The sequence below is a fragment of the Psammomys obesus genome, unplaced genomic scaffold, assembly GCF_907164565.1.
Source record: "Psammomys obesus unplaced genomic scaffold, mPsaObe1.curated_primary_1811, whole genome shotgun sequence".
NCBI classification, from domain to species: Eukaryota; Metazoa; Chordata; class Mammalia; order Rodentia; family Muridae; genus Psammomys; species Psammomys obesus.
The window spans coordinates 10,134-31,374 of NW_026594197.1; the positions used below are offsets into that span (position 1 = coordinate 10,134).

General features: G+C 43.3%; 1 protein-coding gene across 2 annotated transcripts; it reads right to left on the reverse strand.

Annotated features, from left to right (window-relative positions):
• Positions 1-14,026: 14,026 nt before the first annotated feature.
• Penk (proenkephalin) lies at positions 14,027-19,381 on the reverse strand. 2 transcript variants are annotated; one of them, XM_055618085.1, is made up of 3 exons: positions 18,996-19,381; positions 18,520-18,660; positions 14,027-15,034 (listed from the first exon to the last, which is right to left on the reverse strand). In XM_055618085.1, exons 2-3 carry the CDS (start codon positions 18,655-18,657, stop codon positions 14,363-14,365), a joined length of 810 nt encoding a protein of 269 aa, XP_055474060.1. In that variant the 5' UTR covers positions 18,658-18,660; positions 18,996-19,381; the 3' UTR covers positions 14,027-14,362. The 2 variants fall into 2 exon arrangements, with proteins under 2 accessions (XP_055474060.1, XP_055474059.1); XM_055618084.1 differs by having other exon boundaries at positions 19,116-19,380.
• Between the last annotated feature and the right edge of the window lie 1,860 nt (positions 19,382-21,241).

The following is a 21,241-nucleotide window of genomic DNA, read 5'->3' on the forward strand; positions in this document are numbered from 1 at the left end:
GATGCAAAGGCAGAGTAGTCAACAGTGTAGCTTGGGCCATAGAATGAGATGCAGTTTGAGAGGAAAAAAAGATTCATCATGAATTTTAGTAGAAGGAACCACATGCAGGCCACACAGGGAAGAGGTGCAGCATGGAGGCTGCTCCCAGAGGGTTACACACAGGCCCACAGTGAAACTGAATGCTTGGAGGCGGGCAGGGCAACATACTTCAGACAAAATTTGACACATTTCAAGACAACACTTTTTGATGTCTGACAACGTTTTGGTTTGCCCCAGTCTTTAGCTTCCATGTACCCCCACAACCCCTCAGAGCAGTTGCTGAGCAAGTTTGATATTGGCCTATGGCTTGGTGTTTTCTCTTTGAATACCTTTTCATGTTGGGATGACCTAGAAAACCATTTGCTAACTATTTGTTAAAGAAAGGAGCATGATCCTGTCTTGACTAATCACCTGCTTAACCTGCCTCTCTGGTTTAGCCAGCACACCCACTTTCATTGCTCAAGTTTTCCCTTGGTTAACAGCCTTCCCATCCTACCTTGGTGTGTACTTTCATTCTGTCCCACTTTGATTGGGTGAAAAGAAACCTTATGAGCAGAGTACATGTAAGAATACTGGAACTTGGAATCACTAATTCTTCCATACTTTTGGATATTCTTTTAAATAATTTTTACCTTCTACCTGTGATTGGTGCTTTTGGGGTATATTTTTGATGTAGCTATTACGGCCGTAAACCTTTACTTGACAGCTCCTTTACATTCAGCTCCTTCCTATGCCTATATAGAAAGGCTTGTGTTAGGATTTAAAGCTGTCTTCTGAGTCTTATAAAACTATAACTCAATAAATGAGAGGGAGGACTATACATCTTGAATCACAACGCTTGTGTATTTTAATATCAAAATTCTAATGTTTTTTTTTTTCTGCAGTTCTCACTTCAAGAGCTAGATAAATGCTCAAGGACTGACTTTGTTTATGCACTGAGTCTAGTGTCAGTGACTCTGTGACCTGAGCAGAGCCCTGGAATGGGTATAGAAGAAGTTTGAGCTCATTGTTGACACTGCTCACTGTTAGACACCTGGAATAATTTGAAGACAAGGACTTGGAGAGCGTACTTAGAAATTGTGAGCAGAGTGTTAAGTAGCAAGTCTGCTGCTCTCACCATCCAGATGCCCAGTTCTGGTAAGTTCTGATCAGCCAGCCTTGACATTTTTTTATCCTCTTCTAAAAATGAGACCTTACTAATTGGCCTCAGTTGACATGAAGAAGTGAAGGAGATGGCTCAACCAGACATCCTCACATTTGTATGCTGTAACTTGTCACTCATACTTCAGCATTTATGTGCATAATTATGCCTTTTAAATGAAGATAATTTACATATGTTTCTGTGAATCTGGGTGGTGCCATCCATGCTCAGAACTTGTTGAATACCCACAGCAAGCAGAGTCTATTTGCATGAACTGACAAATTAATCTTAGCCTTTGAAAAACAAACACAAAGTGCTGCAACTCTATGACAAAGCAAAAATTCTAAATTGTCAAATAGAGAAGAGTGCCCAAAGGAAAGGCGGGCATGTGGCTGCTACAAAGTCAGTCACCAGAAGCTAAGTCAGAAGTGGCTTTGCAAGCACAGTCAGTTTACAGTGTTTGACTGACAGAAAATGAAATGCTTTGACTTTGCCATTTTAAATTCTGATCAAATTGTATAAAGTTGCCCCTTGCTAGGACCCTTGAACAGCACTTCTTAACACTGTGATAGTATGAGGACAGAGCACAAATACTGCAGCTAAGAATGTGAATCAGTACAGAATTTTTAGAAGCTATATGGTGATAATTTAAATATTCTAAATATAACAAATATTAAATACATTCATATTCCTTGACTTTGCAATTCTACTTTCAAGGAGTAAATTCTATAGAATTTTGTCTTGACTAACACACACACACACACAAATACACAGAGAAAGAGAGAGATCACCCACTGGTGTGTTCAACCCATATATAGCCAAGGACAGCTATGAATTTGGCCCAAGACAAAATTATAAGCTTAAAACATTATGAGATTCCTGTTTGTTTTCTGATGAGAGACAGGAAGGTTGTGGATCCCAATGGAAGGAAAGGTCAGGGGAATCTCAAACAATTTGGGGGCTGGGAAACTATAATCAGCACATGTTGTATGAAAAACTATTCTAAAAGAAAGAAAAAGCACTATGATATTCTTCGGTGACTTCTTTTTTAGTGACTTGATTGTACAGTTCTTGAACATAAAGTTTGAAAATTACATCACGTCATAATGTCAAATGTTGGACACAATTTGTTATACATAAGAATATTTATTGAAATATTGTTACATATGAAAAATTATCCACTGACAAAGTTGCTAAGAGGAATAATACATGCTACACAATATAGAAACAATTGTTAGCATCAGGTCAGTCTTACTTATGTAGGAATACTGCTAGTCTATTAAACGAAAAGGTAACAGAACAATATATTCGTAATTATTTTATTCATATTAAGAACAAAATAAGACTGTGCATGTCCATGCGTACATATGTGTATTTTATTTGCTTAATAAAATATATTTAGATGCTGAACTGTTAGAGCAGTTGCTGCTATGGAAGGTAGAGAAGATGAAAGAGGAGTGTTACTTTTTAAAAATTGTATTATTTTATTTAATGTATGCGTGTGTTTTTCCAGCATGAATGTCCATGTACCACATTTCTGCTGAGGCCGGAAAAGGACATTGGATTGGAATTGCAGTTACAGATAGTTGTGAGGTGCCATATGGGTGCTGGGAATAGAACTGAGGCCCTCTGGGAAAGCAACCGGTGCTCTTAATGGTTGAGTCATCCCTCCAGCCTGAGGAGTGCTGCTCTTAGCACCTATCTACACTGGAAGGAAGATCATCTGAAGAGCAAGCAGGACTTTGGCTTTTGGCAACAGCTGTATCTGCTTAGCACTGCCTCACTTAGCATGCAGAAGGTTAAGTTGTAAACAAGCATGCTTGAATGGTCCTTCCTTTTCCCTTCAACCTCCCGCCCACGTTCTAGGCTCTATAGTTATCTGACGAAAAAACTGGGTTAGTAAAAAGGGAAAAACCAAACTTGAATGCTTTTTCTGTTGCCAACATCAGCTTCATCTAATTGCCTGTAGCAAATTCTTTAGCAACAGCAGAGGTTCCTGCCACCTCACTGCCGATTTCACACTGGAGGTCTTCCCGTTCATGTTAGACTTGTTCTGCATGGAGCGGATCTCCAGCTATTTGGCCCTCTTGATCCTTGGAAAATTCAACTTTCACTTCTGGAAAGCAGGCTCTTTCAGTTTATGTATGTAACGCCCTTTCCCTTCTAGTTTGGTATGTCAACGTCGGCAGTCTGTTACCGCTACTTTTTAACTGCAGTTTATTTTAGTTCCTTAGTGCGTCTTTCTCCATTTTCTACCCCAATCCCTAATACTGGGCAGAAGATAAACATTGTTAGCATGGAGGAGGGGCGTAGTTTTCCTTAACTACTTCCTGGTGGTCCTCAGGTTCCTCATGGCAAGTCCAATCTCTGTTTCTGGCTATCTCTGACTTCTCCTCAAACTGCATCCACAGCAACCAGGAGCAGCAGTGGGGAAGCAGCCGTCTTCCTTCTCAGAGTCCCCTTTTCTCTCTGTGCTCTGGCCTTTATTCCCTCTCAGAGTCCTCAGAATGAAACTATCTGCAGCTGGCAAAAAACACCTCTCAGAGCCCACATGAGGCAAATAATTTGCTGAATAATTTGCTGCTGTGAACAATTGGAATCAGTGCAATATAATACCTGGGATTAAGTTAAAAAAAAACATGTCTACATATCATAAAACAAAACTTCCACAACATTTCCCCCTTTCTGTTTTTTTTTTTTAAAGGCTTTTCTTTTAATATGAATGGGACTTGCTGTTGCTTTCTTGAAAGGAGATGCTCAAGGAACCAAACCCTTTTTAGATCAATAATTTATTTTATAACCTGATAACTCTCGGCTACTCTTGTCTACGACTGCTCTTACTTTTTGTTGTTGAGCCTTGAACTAGAACTCCAAAGATGTTTCCTAATGGCAAGAAGCTACCTTGTATGTCTCTCTTGGACATGAATTCACTAGTCAAATGACCCCTTCTATCGAACTGTCTACAAACTTCAGGAAACTTAACCATTTCTGCCGAGAATCCAGTACTACCAGAAATGGCTGGTTTGTGTCTCTGGCAGAATATACCCTATTTTTTCAGAGTTAACGCACTAGGCATGTTGAGCTCTAAGGCTTTTAGTGGTTTGGTCACAATTTCTATTCAAATGAACAAATTTACCACAATTGAGGCACTGAATATTTTGTTATCTAAGGCTTCTGGCGGCTACCGGAAAAGTTAATAAATGAGGGAAACAGTGTCCCATTTCAGGCCTTGGAAGCAGTTCTCTGAGATCACCCAGCCTTCAAAATCTCTGGAACCCATCAAACATGGGAATGATTTATGCTCTCTGACCTTGCTAGGAGTGTTCTGTGAGAATCATTGCAGGTGTCCCAATCCCAAGGAGACAAAAGGCTCCCAAACTGGAGAAGACTCTGCAACACAACATCTTTTTTTTTTTAATTTTAATTTTTATTAATTACAATTTATTCACTTTGTATTCCACCTGTAGCTCCCTCCCTCTTCCCCTCCCCACCCCACCCTCCTCCCTCTTCTCCACCCATGCCCCATCTCCAGTCCACCGACAGGGGAGGTCCTCCTCCCCTTCCATCTGATCCTAGTCTATCAGGTCTCACCAGCAGGCAACACAACATCTTACTCAGATGTTTTAAACAGATGACATTGGGAAGAGCAGCCAGAGGGCACTCAGTGAAGTGTGGTCCACAATCATGTTGATGGATGCCTTTGAGTGGATGAAAATGATTACAGGATGTTGTTTAAGAAACAAACAAATAACAAACCAAAAAAATTTGGGCCAGGCACAGCGGTGCACACCTTTAAGCTTAACACTTTAAAAACAGAAGCAGGTGGAGATCTGTGAGTTTGAGGCCAGCCTGGTCTACAGAGAAGTTCCAGTCTACCAAAAATCAGATAATAGTTTAGATGTGTATCCAGAAAAATATATTTGAGTATCAGAGTAACTGAATATCCAAATGGTTGATAATAAAATGACTTTATCATATTTGTAGTTGGAAAGGTATAAATTAAAGCAGAATGACTGAAATGATGAAAGACTAACAATAAAAATATCAATGTGCTCTTCCTGGGTGACCGTCACTGAGATCCTTCCAGAAGAATCTCAGTGAAGAATCATCAGTACTATGACATTTATGACAAAAGTAACTGCAACTTTGAAAGGCCTTTCTTCTGCCAGAAAGTTCCTTGGAGATCCTAACTTGGAATTTGTTGTCTCCTATGCCAATGAGTTTCAGATTTCCCCCCACTTTGTCTTGTAATAGATTTAGAGTATCTGGTTTTATGTCAAGATCTTTGATCCACTTGGACTTGAGTTTTGTTCAGGGTGATAATTATCTGTCCATTTGCATTTTTTTACATGAGAATCATTTATTGAAGATGCTTTCTTTTTTCTATTGTATGAATTTGACTTCTTTGTCAAAAAACAAGTTCCCTTAGGAGTGTGAGTTTATTTCTGGGTCTTCAATTCAGTTCCATTGACCATCCTGTCTGTTTCTATGCTAAAACCATGCAGTTTTTATTACTATTGCTCTGTAGTATAGCTTGAAACCAGGGATGTTGATACCACCAGAAGTTCTTTTATTGTACAGAATTGTTTGGTATCCTGAGTCTTTAGTTTTTCTATCTGAAGTTAATGGCTGCTCTTTCCAGGTCTGTTAAGAACTGTGTTGGAATTTTGATGGGAATTATATTGAATCTGTAGATGGTTGTTGGTAGGATAACCATTTTTACTATGTTAATCCTACTGATCCACAAGCATGGGAGGTCTTTCCATCTTCTAAATTCTATTTTAATTTTTTTTTCTTCAAAGACTTGAAGTTCATGTCATACAGGTCTTTCACTTGCTTGGTTAGAGTTACACCAAGATATTTTATGTTATTTGTGGATATTGTGAAGGTTGTTTCCCTAAGTTCTTTCCCAGCCCTTTTGTTGCTTGTAAAAATGAGGGCTACTGACTTATTTTATTTAATATTGCATCCAGTCACTTTGTTGAAGGTGTTTATCAGCCATAGGAACTCTCTGGTAGAATCTTGGGGGTCACTTTTCTATACTATCATATCATCTGCTAATAGTGATAATTTGATTTCTTCTAATTTGTATTTTATTGAAATTCCTTACTTGTCTTATTGCTCTTCAAGTACTATATTGAAAATATATGGTGAGAGTGGCCAACCTTGTCTTGTCCTTGATTTTATTGGGACTGCTTTAAGTTTCTCTCCTTTTTACTTGATGTTGGCTATTGGTTTGCTGTATATTGACTTTATTGTGTTTAGATATGGGCCTTGTATCCCTGCTCTCTTGAAGACTTTAAATGAATGTGGAGGGGTGTTGGATTTTGTCAAAGGTCTTTTCACTATCTAATGAGATGATCATGTTTTTTTTTTTTTTTTTTTTTCTTTCTTTCAGTTTGTTTATATGGTGAATTACATTGATGGATTTTTGTATGGTGAATCATCCCTGAATTTCTGGTATGAAGCCTACTTGATTATGGTGGATGATATTTTTGATGTATTCTTGGATTTGGTTTGTGAGTTTTTTATTATGTAATTTTGCAGCTATGTTCATAAGGGAGAGTGGTCTGAAATTCTCTTTCTTTGTTGGGTCTTTGTGTGGTTTAGATATCAGGGTAACTGTGGTCTCATAGAATGAGTTTTGCAATGTTTTTCTGTTTCTATTTTGTGGAATAGTTTGAAGAGTATTGGTATTAGTTCTTCTTTGAAAGTTGGGTAGAATTCTGTGCTAAAACCATCTGGTCCTGGGCTCTTTTTGGTTGGGAGGTTTTTGATTACTGTTTTTATTTCCTTAGGGGTAATAGATCTATTTAAATAGTTTATCTGATCTTGATTTAACATTAGTAAGTGGTATCTATCAAGAAAATCATCCATTTCATTTAGATTTTCAAATTTTGTGGCATAGAGGTTTTTGAAGTAAGATCTAATGATTCTTTGGATTTCCTCAGTGTCTGTTGTGATATCCTCCTTTTCACTTATGATTTTTTTTTTTTAATTTGGATGCTCTCCCTCTGTCTTTTGATTAGTTTGGCTAAGGGATTTGTCTATCTCATGGTTTTATTTTTCAAAGAACCAGCTCTTGGTTTCATTCTTTGTATTGTTCTTGTTTTTAGGTTATTGATTTCAGTGCTGAGTTTGATTATTTCCTGCCATCTACTACTCTTGGATATGTTTGTTTCCTTTTTTTTCTAGAGCTTTCAAAGTGAGCTGTTAAGTTGCTAGTATGAGCTCTCAGCTTCTTTATGAAGGCACTTACTGCTATGAACTTTCCTCAGCACTGCTCTTATTGTGTCCCATAAGTTTGGGTATGTTGTGCCTTCATTTTCATTGAATCCTAGAAAGTCTTTAATTTTTTTCTTTATTTCCTTTCTGACCCAGTGGTCATTGAGTAGCGAATTGTTCAGTTTCCGTGAGTTTGTAGGTATTTTGATGATTCCGTTGTTGAAGTCCAACTTTAATCCACGGTGGTCTGGTAGAATATAAGGTGTTATTTCAATTTTCTTGAATTTGTTGAAGGTTGCTTTGTGTCCAAGCATGTGGTCACTTTTGGAGAATGTTCCATGAGGTGCTGAGAATAAAGTATATTCTTTTTGTTTGAATGAAATGTTCTGTAGATATCTGTTATGTCCAATTGACTCTTAATGTCGGTTAGTTTTGTAATTTCTCTGTTTAGTTTCTATCTTGATGATCTGTCCATTGGTGAGAGGGGAGTGTTGAAGTCTCCTACTATTAATGGTTGGGGTTTGATGTAAGATTTAAGCTTTAGTAATGTTTTTTTTTTAATGTGGATACCCTTGCATTTGAGGCATATATGTTCAGAATTGAGATGTTATCTTGGTGGATTTTTCTTTTGATGAATATGAAGTGTCCTTCTCCATCTCTTTTGATTAATTTTGGATGAAAGTCTATTTTATTAGATACTAGGATGGCTACTCCAGCTTACTTCTTGGGTCTGCTTGCTTGGTCTGTTTTGCTTGTTTGTATCTAGCCCTTTATTCTTAAGTAATATCTATCTTTATTGCTGAGATATGTTTCTTGTATACAACAGAATGATAGGTCCCATTGATGCATCTATTTTGTTAGCTTGTATCTTTTTATTGGTGAATTGAGGCCATTGATGTTGAGTGATATTAATGACCAGTGGTTGTTTTTTTCCTGTTATTTTGATGTTGGTGGTGGTAGTGTGTGTGTGTGTATGTCTGTGTTGTATGCTTCCTCTTTTGGTTTTGCTCTTGTGGGGTTATTTATTTCCTGTCTTTTCCTGGGAGTTAGCCTTTTTGGGTTAGAGTATTTTCTCTAGTATCTTCTGTAGGGCTGGGTATGTGGATAAATATTGCTTAATTTGTTTTTGCTGTGGACTATCTTGTTTTCTCCATCTATCATGATTAAAAGTTTTGCTGGGTGTAGTAGTCGAGGCTGACATCTTTGTTCTCCTAGTGTCTGTATGACATCTGCCCAAGCCCTTCTTAATTTTAGGGTTTCTGGTGAGAAGTCAGATGTAATTCTGATAGGTCTGCCTTTATGTGTGACTTGGTCCTCTTCCCTTGCAGCTTTTATATAATATATATATGTTCTGCACATTTTGTGTTTTGATTATTATGTGGTGGGGGAATTTTCTTTTCTGGTTCAGTCTATTTGGTCTTCTATAAGCTTCTTGTATGTTTATAGGCATCTCTCTTTTTTGGGTTGAGAAAGTTTTCTACGATTTTGTTGAAAATATTTTCTGGGCCTTGGGGCTGGGAGTCTTATCCTTCTTCTATCCCTATTATTCTTAGGTTTGATATTTTCATAGCATCCTAGATTTCTTGCATATTTTGCATCAGGAACTTTTTAGATTTAATGTTTTCTTTGACTGCTGTATCTATTTTTTCAATTGTGTCTTGCACACCTGAGAGTCTCTGCTGTTGGTGATGCTTGTGTCTGTATTTTCTGTTCTCTTCCCTAAGTTTTCCATCTCCAGGATTGCCTCAGGTTGTGTTTTCTTTGTTGCTTCTATTTCCATTTTTAGGTTTTGGAGAGTTTTATTCATTTCCTTCTCCGGTTTGCATTTTCCTGTATTTTTTTTTAAGGGATTTATTAAATTCCTTCAACTGTTTGTATTTTCCTGCATTTCTTGGATGGGTTTATTTTCCTCTTTTAAGTCCCCCATAATTTTCATAACCTCAGTTTTAAGATCTTTTTTTTTTTTTTTTTTTTCTTCAGGTTTTATAGTATTTTCCGGGCTTTCTGTGGTTGCATAGTTGGGTTCCAGTGGTGTCATATGGCCCCGGGATTTGTTGCTTGTGTTCTTATACTGACCTCTAGCCATGTCTCTGGTGTTAGCAGGACTGGTGGTTTCTAATGGTAGTAGATCTCTGGGGTTGTAGGTAAAGCTTGTGGTCCCAGATTGCAGCAGTTCTCTGGCCTGTGTGGTAGTAGGTCTTCAGGTATATAGGGAGAACTGGTAGGCTCTGGTGGCTATTGCTCTCTGCGATTGCAGGTGGAAATGGGCCTGGTATGCCTTGATAGCTCCCTGATTCTGATGGTTCCTGATGGGTATCTTTCTCTGTTGCTCCCTGATGGCTGCTGGTCTCTGCTGCTCGCTGATGGCTCCTGCTGCTTCCGAACAGGTTGCAGTTGGGGCCTGGAAATTGTGCTAGCCAGGGAACTACTACTCCCTGATGGGTGCTGGTCTCAGGGTTTGGAGTAGGTAGCAGGAAATGGCTTCAGTCTGGGAACTGGGGTGTGGGGTCCACTGGGGAAGTAGAGCACATAGGGCCCTGGGAAGTTCTTGCTGCTGCTGATGGCAGCCTTTTAGAGGCTAGGAGCTGGGGAGTGGTTTCTTACCTGCTGTTCCATGATCAGTGTTGGTCTTTGGGGCCACAGGTCAGGGTAGGTCTCAGGAGATGGTGCTAGATGGGGAACCTGGGTAAGGGGCCCACCAGGGAAGTGGAGTTCAGAGGGCCCTGGGCAGACCATGCCACTGCTGCTGCTAGGCTCTGGCAGACTAGTGACTGGGGGAGGGTCCTCACCTGTTGCTCACTGATAGATGCTGGTCTCTGGTCAAGGAAGCAGACTTAATAAGTGTCATACAAAATGACACTAACAATAAAGATAATAAACCACAGTTTTTGCAAGTTCATGAAACCTCATTACTACAATTGGAGTCACTGACAAATTCAATTCATGTGACGTTTAACACTTTACTTGGAAGTGTGGGTGAGAAATGAGGAGCTAGTCCTCAGAAGGGGCCTCGAGAAGAGTTTGGAGCAGTAGTTGTTATTGTTTAGCTTACTGCTTGGGTGGTGGCTCATGGGTGTGTGACTTAATTTGGATGCTGAGTATCCCTTGATGGTTTGTGTGTTAAGGGCTTGGCCTTGGGTTGTACTGGTAGGTAGAAGAATCCTTAGGAGGGCCTTCCATGTTGGAGTCAAGTCATCAATATGGATTGGAGGACTCCAGTGTTTTTCTTCTGCTTCCTGACTGATAAGGTTTTCTCCCTACATACTCCCACCATGATGTCTTTCCTCTCTAGAGGCTGCAAGAGATGGACGAAAGTCAAGCTTTTCTGTATTTGTTTGTCACATCAGGCTACACATCTTCTTTTTGTCCTGGAACTCTCTCTCACCAGATAACTGTGCAGTGGGATTCATTCATTTGGTCAGCGAATGAATAAATTGCTTTATATGGGTTCTCTATAAATTTCAGAAAAAAAAAGGCAAATGCAAATATTGCAAGAACAGTGCATACCTCCCATCTTCTTTAAGCCCATATAACAATAAGGCTCAGGCTCTTTATGCTATTTGTTTTGGGATCAAACCAATGATCTTTTAAAAAGAGCAGTTTCAGGTTCATAGCAAATATAGTGACAAGTACAGACATTTCTTTTGTATTACCTATGTCTGCCCGCCTCTCTCTCTGTCAACACACTTCATCCACATGACCTTCTTTTCAAAGTCAAGAACCCAACGGCAGCACATAGTCACGCAGAATCCAGTTTAGACTGAGGTCCACTCTTAGTGTTATTCCTTCGGTGGTTTAGCCAGACAGATGTATGGTGGCATGTGAGTAACTGATTACATGGGCTAGCCATTCGTGTGGTGACCAAGGAAAAAATGAACGAGGATTAAGAGGGATCTGCAAGCAGCTGCTGTCATGGAGGACATAACCCCAGAAAAGAGCCCAAAGGTGAGCTCAGACACCATTACCTCCCCGAAGAACCAAGCTGACATGGGCAGGCTCTGGCGTGTCCACCATCCACCTGAAGACATGGAAGGTCGAGAAACAGATGTGCCAGTCTCAGTGTGACAGCATGCGGTCTCTGCCTTAAGGATTTTGTTTTGTTTGACCTGTGTGCTGGTTACAACCTTATGGAGAGCAAGGGAGAAAGGCAGGGAGAACTAGCTTCAGTCCTGTCGCTGCCAGGAATTTCCATGCAAGCCAGCTGGTGTCAGGGCTCGCGTGTTATTAACTCTCACAAGGAGCCCTAAGAATCTCAAGCTGTCTGGTGGGGTTATGGATAGGCAGGATCAGAATGGAGCAGCAGCGCCCTCTGCAGGCGATGTAATCTTCACTCCTCTTCTACTCTTCTCTCAGCTCTTCTCAGGCAGCTGTTTCCGGAGTCTTAACTCTAGCTTATTGCTCAACACATATTGAGGGCTGCATTCAAAGCCTAGGTTTCTGCCCTGACAGGAGTGTCTAAGGTAGCCTTACACAGCAGTCCTTCATTATTTAAATAAAAAATTCTTGAAAATATCCAGGCCCTTAAGAGTTAAAGCAACATTCTAGCGATGAAACTGTAAGTTGGAGGCTGGGCAACAGAAGGACCATCTGGACACTGAGAGGGGCCTACAAAGCAACCTGGAGTCATCAGCCCTAGTCCTGGGATGGTGTACCATGGGATATTTCACCTGGCCTCAGGGCAGTGTAATCTAGATGTAAAAAGAAAAAAAAAATCCTCTCATTAATCTTTTCTGGCTTCCTACTTCCCAGTGCCTCTGCTTTGTTAATTCCTCCCCTGTACAGCAGAACACTTTTTGAGATCCTGGCTCTGTACCAGTCTGTGAGGTTGTCCAACTGGAGATGTCGTGTGGTCTCTGACATGGGAGGTAAGCGATGAAATGGCGTGGCAGGCGGCTGATACTATCAATGGCATGTTGGCCCAGTTTATAGAGTAGCCCCAAGTAGGAAAGAAAGGCTTCTTGGATGTGCTTGGTTTGCAAAATAATCTGTCCACCCATGCTCTTTGCCATTTTCTCAGACTGATCAGAATGCGAACATACATACACATTGCATTCTCCTAGGGTAATGTATTGTGAGGAAGGCAAAAGCAGTGTTACCTCACTTTCGGATAATGTGGGTTGGATTCTTGCTTCCAAGGTTGGGTTCAAACGCTTTCCTCCAGGGGAGAGAATTAGATGGCATTTTTTTTTTCTTTCAAAATACCAGTGTCACATCTTTTGAATCTAAAGCTAGTTTTGTTTGACTCCATACTTTTTTTTTGCTTCACACCTAGTCTTGATATAGCAGTAATCTCAGACTGACCTGCATTTTGCCAGGTGGCCCAACTTGCCAATAAACTTGTGCCACTCTGGTCTCCCTCCCAAGGGCTAGAATTGCAGGTGTATGAGAACACATGCGGTACTCACTCTGTCTTAAATGGAACCAATTGGCAGCGATAAAGACATAGGGTATTTTTTTTTTTTTTAAATCTGAGTTTAACATCTTGTTGCAAACACCTGCCAACATGGAGCTGGCTTTTCCAAACGAGGCAATAGTCCCTAGCTGAAATGGTGCCGGACACCTGTGACATAGCCCAGCCCAGCCTTTGTTTCTGGTGCCGATCCCCAGGGCAGGCAGCTGTTTCTCACTCACTTCCTTCTGTATGCCATTTCTATTACTGGCATCTCACTGGAAATGCAGAGTTCTCTGGGCTCTTCCTGAGAGAAAAAAGTTAGGCTCTGTGGCGGCAGTGATTCTTAAGGCTGGGGACCTGTGACACCCTGAGCTGATCAGGAGAAGTCTCACTAGGGCTAGGCTTTTGGGATGGGCTCCTGGGGTCAGGAGGGCCGGTTGCCTTGTCAGGGGAACCACACAGGTTGGAACTGGGAATGCTGGGTGGGAACCCCAGAGGACTGCTCAGCCTCTGCTGTCTTGAAATGGGACCTTTTCTGAGGGGCACAAGATAAAAGGTTGATGGGGATTCTGGGAAAGTGAGTGGGTGGGTGGTACTGTCTGAAGTTTCAGCTAGATAAGTGAAAATAATAGTTTTGGTTTTGTTTTTTTGGAATCAGAATGCTGCCTTAAACACCTTTGTTAATGTGAAATATCCACCAGCCCCTTGTGTCTTGAGGTTTTGTTTCACAAGAGCCGCAGTACCCTTTTGGATTGTCTGGTTGTCAATGAACTTATTTATCCACTTCATTCACTCATTTATTAGCTACTGGAGCGTCTACCATGGCCATGGTGAAGGGTGAGCAATGGTGAACACACTGTAGCCCCAAGTCATTCCTGTCCTTTCTGGAGTCCTGGATGAGGATCTGGGGTGTAACAGATATTGACTGGGGACAAAAAGTTTAGGGCTTTCATCTCAAGCCTGTTTCAACTCCTGACCAAAATTTGACCAAGCACTTAACCATTCTGGCCTTCACTTTCCGTATGTATAAAACAGGGTTAAATTGTCTTTGCATCTAATTCTGTTCCAGTTGCATTTACTTATTTTGAGCTCACATACAAATAAAGAGTTAAATTATAAAGAATGTTCTGGACCTTGGGTCAGGAGAGAGAAAGAGGCCAGTGACCATCCTGTCATAGCAGTTGATAGCACTGTAAACCTAGCACTTACTGTGACCACCCACAGACAAACGACAGCCAGTTCTTGCAAGAGCATTGTGCAGTTGGGGTAATGGGTTTATTATGTTTATATACAGACAAGCATTTATTGACGTTTTGTCAAAAGTAAGGAATGAGGCAACAGAATGATTTCAGCATGATGACAAGATAGCTGCAACAGACCAAGCTTCAAGACTCAAAAGAACACAGATCCCTGAAACCACGGCTTTCAGGAAGCGTAGTTCTCCAGATCATGAGGGCAACTACACAGCACAAGCAGCACGTGACAACAGACACCAATGATGAAGCAGTTGTTCACGGGGCTGGAGCAGGCTGCCGGGGGCCTGGGGTCATTGCTGGGAAAGAGCTTCAAAATCGCATAAATCCCCCATATCTCTTTTCTATCTCAGGAACTTCCTTAGAGTAACTTTCTCCTTCTTCATCGGATGGCAGAGACTCAGCGAAGCGTTTCAGGAAACCTCCATACCTCTTCTGGTAGTCCATCCACCACTCTGGACGGCCCACCCTTCTCATGAAGCCCCCGTAGCGCTTCTGCAGCTCTTTCGCTTCATCTTCCAGCTGGGGGCTTCTCTTGAGGCCTCTCATGAAGCCGCCATACCTCTTGCTCACGCCGTCATCATCGCTGTCGGTGCTCTCCTGGTGGTGGCTCTCTTTGGCACGGCTGTCTCCTGTTCCCAGCAGCTCTTTCAGCAGGTTGGAGGAGTTGGCCAGTGAGTCTCCCTCATCTGCATCCTTCTTCATGAAGCCACCATACCTCTTGGCAAGATTCTCACCTCCGTTCGCTTCTTCTTCTGGCTCCACGGGATAAAGCTCATCCATCTTCTTCATGAAGCCTCCATACCTTTTCATGAACCCTCCGTACTTCTTGGCTAGCAAGGGGCCGTCATCCTGTTTGCTGCTGTCTTTGAACATTTCGATGTTATCCCAAGGGAACTCAGGCCTGGACACTTGCAGGAGATCCTTGCAGGTCTCCCAGATTTTGATGGAGGGCAGTTGCCCTTCGCATTCCAGGGTGCAAGCCTGTGAAGACAAGGTGAAGAATGGTTAAAAGAGACCCTGTTATCTGCCACAGAGAAAGGCCACCTCCACTCTCTCAAAGCGATCTCTCTAACTGAACTAGCAATGAACCAGGAGCACTGGCAAAAAGGAGGGAGAGGGCAATAGAGTCTTGTTAGAGAACTTATGCTACATGCTGCCATCCCAGTGTTTCAAGGGATACATCCTTGATTCTCATTCCTGTGGCTGCCTGCAGAAGCCAATCCCACCACACTGTCTCCTTCCGAAGATGCTATCTTGTTTGAGACTTTTTCATCCCCAAGGGAAAAATTTCTGTATATATGATTAGGGATATTTCCTAAAATTTCCCTCCGTACCTATGTCTCAGAAAGACAACCTTTATTAATGAGACATATGAGATTTACTAACGAGTGCTCCGTATCACGGTCAGACTCATTCTCCCTGAAAAAACAAACCCTACAATTTTAAAAGAAGTTTAAAGAGAAAGCCATTCAAAACACTACAACACACTTATGTGTTATGAATTATTTAAATCCCGATGTAATGACTGGTTAAAAATTAAGATGTTTTGATCCTCTGCTTTTTTCTTGGCTGATTAAAGCAGACCTTCATCATTTTAAACCAGAGGCTGCATATTCCTTAAAGGCAAATGCACAGATTATTCATATTATTTTCTTCAGATTAAAGTGCATGAAGCACCTTTTCCAATATAGTCATATTCTTTAATAAAGGAGGAATTAGCATTATGTAATCACTACTTTCTTATTATAGAATAATTAAACTCAAGCCATGATAAACTTTAAGCTATATATCTTAAATGACCATGTTCAGACTATTTTTTTATTTAAATGCTTGCCTACAATAAAACTAACTATTGAAACTTAGATAATGAAAACTAACTAATGAAAATTAGATAACAGTACAAAATCCTGTGACGTTCCTAAGCATTTCAGGGGCATCACAACTTTCTGAAATCTCCTTACAGACTCCAGTATACTGTTCCTTGATTTAGACAGAAAGTCCACGATCTTTCTTGCCACTTACAATTTCATTTGTCTATATTAAATACACACATTATTTTCACAACAGAAGTCTTTTATTCATGCAACAAAATCTTCTGCAAACATAGTTAGCCAACTCTCAAGGTTATTTTAGCTTTTTGTATATGAAAATAATTAAATATATATGAGTATGTAAAGACTAAAGAGAAACTAATTAAAATAATTTCATTTTATTCTTGAAAAATATATGATTAAAGGCTTAAGATGTTCAAGTGGCAATAGATTTTCTCTTTAAAAATGTATTTCCATGATCTCTTTGCCAAAATCAATGTTATTCACGTAGCTTCAGAGGCCCTTGACACACACCAAGTTCTGTGGTCTAGAGCACCCTGAATGGTGTCTTTTAGACAGCTGTCAAGGCATGCCCTTTCCTCTTGGTACCCATTACACTGTCTCATGGTAGAGTATGGTAAACATTTACTAACTTACTACCTACCTTTGGCTGGGGAACCTCATTTTGCCCATAAATTCTAGCTAAAAATATTTCAGAACTGCCATCATTTTAACAATATTTGAGCATTAACTTACATCTCTGTCAGTGAGAAATTGTGTGCTGCAAAGAAAGCCAAACTACTCATACCAAATTCTCCTGAAAAGGTTTTTTGAATTGAAGTGGCTTTCCCCTAACCTGTCTGTACTATTTGTGCTTTCCGTCATCTGCACCAAAGATGAGAGCTGAGAGCTACAATAACAAGGATGTAACTTTGTTAAGGGAAAGCAGGGGAGGGGGTGACCCCCCCCAAGCTACCGCAATCCTGTTAAATGATGATTGGCATGAGAAAACAAAACAAAACAAAACAGAGCAAGTTTTTCTGCGGTTAGTGGGCTAGTTGCCATATAAGGACCTCCACTCCTGCTCATCAACAATGGAAAAGGAAGATGAGCGTCATTACTGAATTTGGTGGACTGAACAGGTGGGTGACGTTCTCTTGATTAGGTATTATTAAATGCCTACATGAGTTACATGAGTCCCCAGACCATATGATTTCTTAAATCTACTATTATTTGAGGTCAGATTATAACTCCTAGAATTCAATCAACGTCACATAAATGACAGAGAACCTTATGCTTCATGTTGGGTTCTTTGCTCGTCCAACACAGGGTAGGGGTATAGCTACCATGCCTATGACGACCTAAAAAAATATGCCTGTGGCTGTGCCCCAGAATTCAGGAGCTAGATGGTGATCTTCCCGAGAATGAAGACCATTATTGACAAGGTTGATTCTTATTTTCACTCACTCAGTTTTTAGGAAATCCTGACATGCTCGTGGCTACAGGAGACAGAAGAAAGCTGAGATCACTGCTCCTGTTTAATATGGACCCCCCCCCCCCCCCCCCCCCCCTTGAATACACAGCACCTCCCGCCCAGTTAGTCTACCTCATCTGGAATACATCATGTGTTCAAACATTCAAAGGAAGCAAACCTCTAACTGGAAATACCGGCTTGGACTTGGGGGCCCCTTGTTTCTTCTCTATTTCAAGAATCTCAGAAACGTGAAGCTTTCTCCAAGGCTCAAGTGTAAGCTGAGTCTCTTAAACTATCAATGAATTTCAAAGACAGGGAAAGCAACCATTCCGAGAGTAAAAATGAAGCCTTTGGGATTTCAATTGTTCAGGTTCAGACCTAGAGGAACACCACTCGGTAAAGCCTGTGGACTATGATGAAGAGAACAGCCATTTTGTCTCCCCTAGCTCCTGTGTGGGTCAGGCTATCTTTGGACTGACACCAGAGCTTTCCCTGCGCGATCACTTCGGTGGCCATCTCTCCCGTGCCCTTCTCACAGCTGAATCAAAGTGTCATTTTAGCCGTCATTACAAAAGTGCAGTCAAAACAAGGCAAAGGGGAATTCTGTTTTCCCTTGCTCCTGGGGCTATTAATGAGTTCTTCCTGGCCTCTTCTGGCAATTCTCTACCTCTCCCCTTATCTTTTTCCTATCCAGAGAGGAGGGACTCAAGCTAAGGGAGCCCAAGAAGAGCAATGGGGGTGGGGGGAAGTGGAGAGTGGGTTTCAGGGGAAGGCGGAAGTGCGGCACAACAACAACATTACATTCTTGGCAGGAAGGGTGTTTGTTTTAAAGGCCCTGGGCTTGGGTGTTAAAAGTTGGGTTGACTAACAGCCTAGACGAAGTGCTCTCCGAGGTACTGAACAGAACACTTCTTGGGGTTCCCGCACCCCTCAGGGACAAAACAAAACTAGTCAATGTGGAGATAGATAACCTTAGCTCTTCAAGGGTTCCAGATCAGCTGGTTCCAAAACTGGGAGGCAGCGTGCCCTGGGGTCAACGTTTTGGAAGCGCCAGGTCACTTAAAGTCAACAAACGCTGCTGCTGCGCATCTTCCAGCGCCAAGTGACGGCTAGGGGTCTGAGAGGCTGGCCGCGGGGGTTCAGCCCAAGCCATCCCTCACCGCGAATTGAATTCAACTCACCAGGAAGTTGAGGTCGCCGGGGCGCACCAGGCGGTAGCTGCATTTGGCGCAGTCCTGGCTGCATTCCGACTGCACGGTAGCCAGGAAGCAGGACCCAAGCGCCAGCAGCCAGGTGCAAAGTGTCAGGAACCGCGCCATGGGCTGTAGGAAAGAAGGACGCACGTGTGGGGACCCGTCCCTCCTCTGAAAAGGTTCTCCCAGAGAGAACCTTGCTGGGTGGGAGGTCGTCGAGGAAGACCCGCAGGGACCGTTCTCTCTGAGCCCCTCCCACAACCCAACCTTTCCCCGGGTGGGGTGACTCAGGGACGGCAGGTTCCCCGTGCCCTCCTGGAGGCATCCCGTCTTTCCCGGGGAGTCCTGCCCTCCCGTTGGCATCCTGTCCTTCGGAGGGCGTCCTGTCTTCCCCTGGGGCATCCTGTCTCCCCCGGTGCGTCGGTTGCATAGGGCAAGATTCTGGCGCGAACACTGGAACTCACGGCTGGAGAGCGGGGGCTTTGGGGAGTAGGAGCCGGACGCCCCTGGCAATGGGGAACGTCGAGAAGGCCGGGCGAAGGCGTGCAAGGAGGGGACGGGCGACTTGGGGCAAAGCCACTCACTCGGCCGCTGTCCTGATGGAGCAGGCTGCTGGAAGAGCTGTTCCCCTGGCTGGCACTCTGCAAGAGAGAGAGAGAGAGAGAGAAGGCAAGTGTGGGGAGCTGGGCAGGGCCCCGGGGCAGCTCGGGACCTCGCCGTCGCTGGGCTGCAGGGCTAGGGGGCGCCTGCCTCGCTCTCCGGAGCTGCTGGTGGCGGCCACGGGCACTTTATAATTAGCCCCCGAACCGAAGGAGGCGCGCGCGCCCCAATCGCCGGCGGGCTGCAGCTGACGCAGGCCCTACGCCAGCCCTCGCCGACGCCCGGCGGGAGGGGAGGGGACGTCCCCGCAGCACGAGGTCCCCCCCCCCCCCAAGGTGGCGGGTGCGAGTGGGCGCCGGAGGCTCCCCTCTCCTCCCCACCGCTCAGGGAGGAACTGAGGGGCGGGGGACGCGGAGGGCAAACTGCGTTCCCTGTGTGATTCACTTTGGTGGCACCGTGGGTGGGCGCGTTGGGAAGGGCAGAGGGAGGACTTTGGGTTTTGGGGAAGAAGTTGGACACCCTCGGATTGGGTGAATCTGACCGGTCCCCTCACCTCCTCTTCAGGCGGACTGCAGGCATCCTGCACAAGTCTCTGAAAGTCGTAAAATTTCACCCATCTGCCCCGACTCTCTTGCTGTCTAATAGCACACAGTAGGCACTCAGTTAATGGTTATACGGAAATCAGCCATTGAAACGTCCTGGAGACCTTACAGGTCCTCCTTTGGATCAGTGAGATCTCCAGCTACAGAAGCAGTGGCTCCAGTGCAGAAAACCAAACACCCCGCCCCAAACAAACAACCCCCCAAACCAAAACTAACCGACCAATCAACCAACCAACCAAACAAACAAACAAAAAAACACAACAACAACAACAAAACAGGTTGTGGGAAACTTGTCCTCCAGGTCCGCAGGAGGGATCACTCCCTGGCTACCTAGGAGGCTTTTGGCCTCAGCCTTTCTGTCCCCAGCGTGCTGAACAAGACTATTATGAGGGGATGTGTTTGTTGAATAAGGGGTGGGGGTGTCGGAGAGGTGTGATGTCAGTATGTCAGGAGCATGGTGTGGAGGTAACAATGAGGAAAGTTGTCCTGGACACCGTGGTCCGGGTCTTGCACGTTTTGTCCGCCGTGACACCGCAAGAGAGGCCCGGGGGGCAGAAGGGGAGGCTGGCACTTGCAGCGTAGTCCTCGCCCCCATTACCGCCCCCCCGCCCCCAACTTCCCGGGTCTGTAGATGGTCAGGAAGCTTAGATCTTACGTCGTCTATTGTCAAAGCCTCGGACTTTTTTTTTTTTTTCTTTTTCTTTTTTAAAGCAGCCGAGGTAAGAAGCTGTTATGTCAGCCCTCGAGCGGGGAGGCACGGCGTAGGACAGAATCATCTGGAATAATGGATAAAATCACTTAACCTGTCTGGCCTCAGAAGCTGTTTTTAACCATTCATCGTCTCTCTTCTTTGGATCCATTACCGGGTCTATCTCGCCTCTCACTCTCTTAATTTTCCCTTTGCTTGCGTCTATCTCCCTCGTCCTACGAGTCTATTACAAACAGTTCGAGATTCATCAAGAGAGGGTCTCAAGGCTTTCCCGGCTCCTGCCTCCTCGCAGATCCGGAGAGGCGCAATCTGAACTGCGTCTCCTCTATTTTGGTCGCTAGAGGGCAGCGCTCTCCTGCGTTGGTAGAGCACACCAAGGCTGCTGCGGTTCCTGCAGGACTCAGGGCGGGTTTTCCCACCTCGTGGCTAGGGAAAGTCTTGTACCTCGACCAGGAAAGCAGAGAGCTTGTGCAGTACAGGACAGTTTTGTCTTTTTTCTATTTTTTAGACCCTTTCCACTAGGGTTTTGATGACTTTTGTCTTTTCCTGCTTCTTCTTCCCAATGCAGAAGAATGACTCCACTTAAAGACTTTTTCCTCTCTTAGCCCAGGCATTGTAAAAGAGGCGACTACACTGCGGAACTATGAAACACACTGAACGGTAGTCTTACATAAAATAAAGACGCCTCTCTAAGTCTGGGCATTTGCACATCGGAGATGGCTTTCAAACTTTAAATAGATGTCCCGTGGCAAGTGTGTGTGTGTGTGTGTGTGTGTGTGTGTGTGTGTGTGTGTGTGTG

What these genes read in the sequence shown, in the direction of transcription:
- Penk (XM_055618085.1), bottom strand. Translation starts at nt 18,657, where the DNA reads ATGGCGCGGTTCCTGACACTTTGCACCTGGCTGCTGGCGCTTGGGTCC. An exon ending in CCGGCGACCTCAACTTCCTG is followed by an intron (nt 15,035 to 18,519) that starts GTGAGTTGAATT and finishes TTGTCTTCACAG; the next exon opens with GCTTGCACCCTGGAATGCGA.